This window comes from Meleagris gallopavo, chromosome 12 (assembly GCF_000146605.3).
Source record: "Meleagris gallopavo isolate NT-WF06-2002-E0010 breed Aviagen turkey brand Nicholas breeding stock chromosome 12, Turkey_5.1, whole genome shotgun sequence".
Classification (NCBI taxonomy): Eukaryota; Metazoa; Chordata; class Aves; order Galliformes; family Phasianidae; genus Meleagris; species Meleagris gallopavo.
Window position 1 is genome coordinate 9944953 of NC_015022.2, and position 7899 is coordinate 9952851.

General features: G+C 40.9%; 1 protein-coding gene across 1 annotated transcript; it reads left to right on the plus strand.

The window, feature by feature from the left end:
* The first annotated feature begins 6 nt into the window (after positions 1-6).
* On the plus strand, positions 7-6074 carry LOC104912835 (CDC42 small effector protein 2-B-like). The gene is made up of 4 exons (XM_010717440.3): positions 7-1158; positions 2597-2771; positions 3218-3319; positions 3933-6074. The coding sequence occupies exons 2-4, from the start codon at positions 2718-2720 to the stop codon at positions 4005-4007; spliced, it is 231 nt and encodes a 76-aa protein (XP_010715742.1). The 5' UTR covers positions 7-1158; positions 2597-2717; the 3' UTR covers positions 4008-6074.
* The last annotated feature ends 1825 nt before the right edge of the window (positions 6075-7899 follow it).

A 7899-nucleotide genomic window follows, 5' to 3' on the forward strand; every position in this document is an offset into this window, starting at 1 on the left:
GGTCTGTGGGCGGCGGTTGCAGGAGGCTGGCGCGGCACCGGGCCGTGCGGTGCTGTCGCAGAGTTCGGGCGCTGATCCCAAACCACGTCTGTAAGCCACGTCTGATGGACTCTGAGATTCTTCCACAGTGTGATTTCTTGCCTTCTAAACCTTCTCATTCACCAAACAGAGTAACTTTGCTGCGCCCTTCAAGTTTCACATCATGTCCAAAGCCCATTTTTGGTACAGAAGCACGAGGTGCTGCCTCCTGCCACCCCTCACCACTCAGATATCGAGCATACGGCCACTGGGGGATGGTAACGCCTTGTGAGTAATAACTGAGCGAGAACGTGGAGCAGTGATAGGGCGAACTGGGTGTTACGTTCAGTAAAGGGGAGCTGGAATTCAGGCACTGTGGGCTCAGCACGGCCATGCCCTGCCCCTCGCATTCAGCATCTGTGTCTGCGCGTGCTAGCCGTTCCCCCGGCCCTTTGTCTCTCTCTTCTTGACGATAGTGCTGCTGTGGGGAAAAATAGAGGGAAAGAACAACAGGATATTGTCCGCTTCTGGCCCCTGTGCCAACAGTGACAAAATGTTGTTTTCTCTGCGGTTTCGGGATTCTGGTTGGCTTTTATTACTCATGGGTGCGCCCGAACGCGTGAAGATGTGTTTTTAAATTCTTGCAGTTACTGTGGAAACCTTGAGTCCCTGGGAGGAAGGTGGTGCCCCGTGTCTGCACGCGGACATTCCTGCTCTGGAGGATGACCCTCTGACCCATGCAGAGGAAAAGAAGAGCCCAGCTGTCAAGCGCAACAGGAAGGCGTGTGGTGCTGCGGTTTGCTGGGATGACACCTGCAGAGCTGCCGCAGGCGTGGAAGTGAGCCACGGGCTGTATGGTAGTGCTGAGGGAGCTGTGCTGCTGCACGGATCTCCTGCCAAACCACAGTGCTGTTCTGGCTCCCGTTCCCTTTTCTGACACCTGTAGTGAGTCTGAAGCACGCTGCAACACAGACTTCTGCGGCAAGTGCTGAAGTGAAGAGGGCATGGAGCAGCACTGAATAAGCTTTTTAGCCATCAGGATTGCAGGCCAGGGACACGAGCTGAAACTGCGCCGGGGCTGCCAAACCAGGAGCTGGCTGCACACCAGCTCTTGAAGGAGGACGAGCAGCAGGGACACAGGTATACAGCGAGCGCGGGGCTGACGGCAGGGGTATGCTGCAACTGCAGGGGGGGCTGGGGAGGTGTCCCCATCTGATTTGGTGCTGATAAACTCTCAGTAAGCCTACTTTCAGAGTAGGTTATTGGTGTACAGACATGCTGTGTGATTTTTGAGAAGACTGTAGATTTGATGGCCTCCTTAATACAAAATAAACCCGAACAGTCTTTGACTAACGCAACGCGTAGGCAACAGCTTTGATTTCTGCATGCTCCTGTGGGGCTACTGTGCCTTTGCTGTGCTCACACAGCGGTGAGAATGGCCTGGGTGAGAGGACCAAGTGACTGAAATATGTAGTTTAGCCAGAGAATGAGTTGTATTAAAACCATCCAGTATAAAATGGAAGCTTTGCATCCTGCAATAATGTATCATATACAGCACCTACAGCTAAGAGACAAATGTAACAAAAGCTCTGAAAGATAAATGGCAGAAATTTAAAAATCTGCTTGTAGTGTGAGAAGTGAGGAGGTGAGGGATGGCTCCAGGGGTGAAAGAAATAGAAGTGCTAATCACACCATCGTGGGACTGTACAAGAGATGCTTGTGAAGGGGGAGTTTGCACAGTTTGTGGAGACTTCAGTGTTGATTCAGAATGGCTGCATTTATGATGTTGCACGTTCTGTTAAGCTGTAAGCCTTTTAAAAAGCTTTTAAATAGATTAACCTGTTACTATCTTGCTTTATTAATCTGGAATATGAAAAGGTTGTTATGAAAGCCTCCTCCAGAGCCGTGATTTTTATTTGAAGGAGCTTATGAATGCCTACACCTAGAAAGTTGGGTGTTATCACAGCTTTAGGGTGCGTACAGCCAGGGAGATTTCCTGTTTGTGCCTCTGGCTTAGGACTGCTGTGTTAACAGTTCTGTGTTCTGGGAAGCTCTAGGCTTTGTCTGATTAACAGGTTCTGTTGCTGATAAAGAGCTAAAAAGCTCTTTTGTGTGTGTGTGTGTGGTCTAAGGGCTTTTTGGGGTTCTCTTTACTACAGAAGATAAAAGAAGACTTTCTCTTGCAACTGTTCATAAAGCTTAAGCATTCAATCTGTTGTCTCTTCGGGCTATTATCTCTGGAAACACTAAAAGATCTGAGCAGCTTTGGCAAGCTCTACCTGCACAGGGCCATCAACTGTTGAAGGGGACTTGATGTAATTCTTGTGTTGCTGTAATTACACTTCTGTCAAGAAACTGGAATATATTCTACTGTCTGTCTCGGAATAAACATGCACCTCCCTGTGCTGATTTCTGATATGAACATACTGATTTTTAAATTGACCCCACTCTTCTGTACAGATATGTTTAAACCAACTATCTTACGCTCTTGTTTTAGTCTTGTTGAAATGTTTATATCTCAATAACTGCTACAAAACTTCTGCATTTTCATGTAAATTAAACAATAAACTTTTTCCAGGTATATCTGTCAGGTACTGTCTGTGATCTTTACCTGTGGATCTACAGAAGCGATTCCTTCCTAAACTAACTTCAGATAAATAATTCAATAACAAGACCTTCCAACCTACTGAAAAGATACAATGACTGAGTTCCTGGTTTGTTTTAACTGGTGCAACGGTGAGCAGCCCCAGCCGGTAGGTAGATGCACAGCTGTCATCTCTTTTCTGATTTACTGATTCATAATTTTGTCTTTTGGTTATATGGAAAACACTGTCATTGTCATGTTCTCTTGATTAAACGAGATAAGTAACGTAAATGCAAAAAATGGATGTGTTATGCTGTGTTTGAACTGCATGTATTTTAGCCAGAAGCTTTGTCTATGTGACTGCTTGTAGTCTCAGCCCCTGCATGAAGGGGAATGACTTTCCCAACCTTTTGCTGAATATCAAACAGCAGTAATAAAAGTGAGTTTGAGCCTCCCCTACTGTGAGCAGCCAAAAACTTCAGCTACTTTGCCATAAGGAGTCACTTAAATGGGGATAGCACTGATTTTGTTGTTTTTGAACTGGCTGCTTGTTTCTGCTTGAAAACTGCCTCATATTTTGTGAGTTAGAAACATGAGGTATCTTCTTTCTCACAGAAGAGGCGTCAGCGATTGGACCGGAACATGATAGGAGAACCAATGAACTTTGTTCACAATGCACATGTGGGGATAAGAGAGATGAGTAGTGACTTTTCATCAGTAAGTGCGCATTCTTGGGTAAGCAGAGATCTCAGTTCAGCAGCCTGTGGAGCTGATAGATCCTAAAATACTAGATAATAGTATGAGAGGAAAAAACAGAATTGACCCTTGGTTTGTACATGTTCAGCGCTATGGGATGATATATTCAGCAAGAGAATCTGTATTCCCCAGTGTTATTTTATCTGATAGGAGCCTGCTGGGATAATGATTCTGTGGAAGCACTTGGCAGGTCCAGATTTCACATCAGCAGCTAAAGCTGTGTAAGGATGAGGGATGAAAGTAGTTGAATTTGGGACAGTGAGACCCATTTCGTGCACTGACTTAAAATAATATTTGAAAGTTCTGGGTTTAGTTGCTACTTCTCCCCATTACTGTTGGAACCCAGCACTATAAACAAATGGCTCATCTGCCTCTTTATCATAGAATCATAGAATAGCCTGTGTTGAAAAGGACCACAGTGATCATCTAGTTTAAGCCTCTCTGCCATGGCTAGACCAGGCTGTCCAGAGCAAAGTTAATTAATTAAATTTATACTTCTAAAAATTGCTCTGACAACCAGGCTTTGTAAGATGAATGTTTTAATTCTAAACCTTCTTTTTTCTTTTTTTCCTAGGCTGTATCAATCCAGGACCACATGAAGTCTAAAGGTGGCTACACAAATGGCACTTCTACAGCTGCTGAGCTATAGGAAATTGAAAGAAAGCTGACATCTTCTCTTTCTTACAAAAGTCTTCTGGACTGTGCTTTCAGATTCACTAAAATCTCTTTATCATGGAGTGTAGCGAGTACTTAAATTATGATAGGTCAGTGCAAGCTTTTGCATTCTTTGCACAATAGCTTCTGAAGGAGTTACTGGAAATCATCCCTAAAGTGTTCCATGATGGTGGTGCTGTAGTAGCAACTGTAGTTTGTCACTGTGGATGACTTCCTAGTTGTGTCCCAAAAAGCTCAAAGTTGTCTTGTAGTAGGGGATAGGAAGGCAGTTTGAACCATCTGGGGTTTTGGTTTGTTTTTCTCTTCTCTTCAAGAAATGCAGAGATTGATTTTATTTGAAGGACAAGATGTTTGCACTTCTTATGTGGGATAAATTGAATTTCTAGGTAGGATCTCGTAGCCTACAATACAACTTTTGACCTATTTTTGGGACAACCTGAGGCATAATTCTACTGAGCAGTAATTTTGGTTTTTTTTTCTTTGTTTTATTTCTCCAAGGCTTTTGATAGTGAACAAACTCTAGTTTAGTCTGCAAAAACCAGTGAAACTTCTGCCTTCTGTGATAAAGCTTTTATAGCTAAAAAATGCAAGTTTTGCAGACCGACCCACTCAGGAAAACAAGTATTTCTCTCAGCTACTCTGCTCTGTAGTGTAACTGATGGGTGTTAGTGCAACAATGCTAATAACAATATGCTCACAACTGCATGCTAATTTTGCACAAGCCCTATTGAATTTTAAACAAAACCTACTCTAAGATCACTCTCTATTACAACCTATCTATAGCAATAGCTTTATGGAACTTGAAGAGGTATCTCCAAATTCTGCCTTCTTAATTTCAACATTTTTCCCTCAGATGAAGTATTTCTTATACATGGTTTTTACTTAAAGTATGGTTTAATTGACAGAGACAGGAGATCATTAAATGGAAACTGCCTATTACAGACTTCCAGCACTTCATAAATACAGATATTTAGACATACCCAAACTACAGTTTTTCACTTAGTTCTTATTAATATTCCTTTAAAGTGATATGCTAAAACTACTGAAATAGAGCTAGATTTCTCTCTTATCCAATCACTGACAACTGCTCTCTGACAAAATTATGAGTGAGTATTGGTGTAGAGTCTTTGGAAATTTGCTTGCTATCATAGGATTAACTAAATACAAGTGTTTAAATTTCTACAAAATCCTCACCAGTTATACCGTAAGTTACTGGAACTCTTCCCTTCTTGCTCTCGGCAAAAGGTCAGTTATCAACCTTTTTCATTAAAAATAAAATATTTGCCAGCTGGATTTTCTTGTAAGGGAGATTTTTAACTAGTGTGATTCTGTTTATGGCTTATGATACTTCTTAGATCTGAATGCTTGGCTTTGCTGAAGTTCTGCACTGCAAAGCATGTAATACAGTGTATTAGGGAGTCAGAACATGAAAGGCAGTTCTGTGTGTGTGTGTGTTCCCAAAAGAAACTTTTTCCCCATGCTTCCTTCCCATATTTCATCTTTAAGGACTAAAGAGGAAGAGAATGTTACTTTCCTTAATAGTCAACAGCTGATGGTCACATTTAACCACATCAAAAAGAATTTTAATATCCATGTCTTGCTACATCCTTACTTTTGAACTAGAATACATGTGATATTTTAATACTATTTAAAATCAGTGTGTTAACCATAAATGTAGCTTTTTAAACAGTTTCATATTTCTGACTTCTAACCTCAGACTTATTCCAACAACCTAGTTAGGATGCAGAATTCAAAGAAGCAAAATTCTATATACTGTTGAGAAAGCATAAAGTGGTCAAGTTATTTTTAAAAATCAATTCTAGCTGATCCGCTATTAAATTGAATTCGTGTATTCATTAGTCTGGACTTACGCAGAAAGAGCAGTGAGAGGAGAGCTGTGATGAAGAAAATGGGTTGTGTTTTCTTAATGCTGGAAGCTAACAAGCCAGAGAAGAATTAGGACTTCCTGAAGACCCATTCTGTATATTTTAAGATAAAGGTTCTATGTATGCATAACTAGAAATAAAGAAGTTGGGGTTCATGTCAGTTCTCATGGCTGAAAATACATAGACAGATAATCTTGTTATTAAACTTACTTGTAGGAAAATCCCAGTCTTCATTCTATAAACCAAGCAGTGCTATCTGGTTCAAAACTCATCTTCATCACACCGTACAATATTAACAAGGGCCACATACAAGTAAACTCAGTAGTCCTGTTATTAAAGGAAATGTTTTGCTATTGCATTAAAGGTGCCATTATTTTTTAAATGTAAACAAACATAAAAGCATGTCTCAGGCATTTTCTTTGTTGTATAATTAGAAGCCTTATTTAGCTGTAGTCTCTCATGTAATGCAGTATAAACCAAACTAGGTCTTAATAAATCTGTTGAAAGAGGCACTGCACTCCTTTCATACTGTGAATTTCTTGATATTTTTCTCTGCACTGAAAATCTGTTGGTCAGGTGGATGAATCAGCATGGCTTGCAACTTTACTGTACAGAATCACATTTCTCCACTAGAGAGCACAATTTGCCATCGAGTCTGTTCTGTCACTGCTCTGTACAAGTTGTTATGCCAGTGTGGAGTGGTTTTTTTTGTTGTTGTTGTTTATTTTATTTCAGTCAAGTTAAAATGAAAAAGAAAAAAAGAGTGAATGACACCAAGGGATCAAACTTGTTCATCTGTCTTGTTGGCTGAGATTAAGTTACACCAACAGTGCAAAGTGGCATTGAAAGGTTGCTGCTGTGACTTGATGGCATTTTATCATTTCTTTTTCATTCTCAGAAATAAAGTAACGTGAGTGGAGCAGGATTAAATCTTTCACAGGGAGTCTGTCAGAGTCTCAGTGCTGTATCTGCCTTCTTAAAAAAAAACAAAAAAACCAAAACAAAGTGGAGGAGAGTAGCTGTGATTTCAAATACTGTCTGTCCATCTTGTGACATCCCTGCTGGGCTTTACTGACAATTCCATGCTGTTGACTAAGCTTGCAGTCAATTTTTAGAAAAGGCATTTTGCTTTTCCATGACCTAATGTGTCCTTTTATCTCGTGCTGTGGCCTTATAAAAATTGCATGGCATTACTCTACATTCCTCTACAAGTTATCCTGTAATATGGTAACTTGCAACCCATGCAGTAGGGCTATTGCTTTGTATGGCTTTGCCATACTGGACTGCCAGGTGGTTCTGTAGATTCCAGTCTGCACAGACAAGAATTGCTTGCTGTGCCAGCAATAATAAGCAAAATTTAACAATATAAAATTCCATGGAGGTATGGTTGTGAAATTTATTACATGTTACTAAATACAGTAACATTACAAGAAATTACATCTCCCACATGAAGATGATTGCGTGGCTGCTTGATTGTCTTTGGATGTACTTTGTTATCAGCACTGTGACACTGCCATAAAAACTTAACAGAAAGATAAGAATGCTTTGTCTGCCTCTTATAACTGCTGTGGAGAGATGAGGTGAACAGGGGGAAAAAACAGGGTTGTGTTACAGGTGTGTCAATAAGATGTCCTCTGGTGAGTGGGCTCCTGTAAGGCTTTCAGATGCTTTGTGGTTCTTAAAGCACTACGTTATAAAATCATTCAGGTACAGTTAGGCAGTTGGATAATATAAGGTAGAAGCTAGATCTTCCTTCCTAGTGTTTCTTCGTATTTTCTCAAAAGAGCAAACTCTTCAGAGGGGCTGGTTAAAACTGTGACTTGCAGAGTTTACTAGATTGAGCTTCTAGTTTGAGTTGTGATGGTTGGCTTTCAGTTCTGAAATCCGTAAAACAGATAGGGAAGAGTTAACATCAAAGGTGTGGAGTCCTGAAATAAAAATTGGTTCTTTACGCTGCAGATTGGCAGCAAGGCAGAAAAT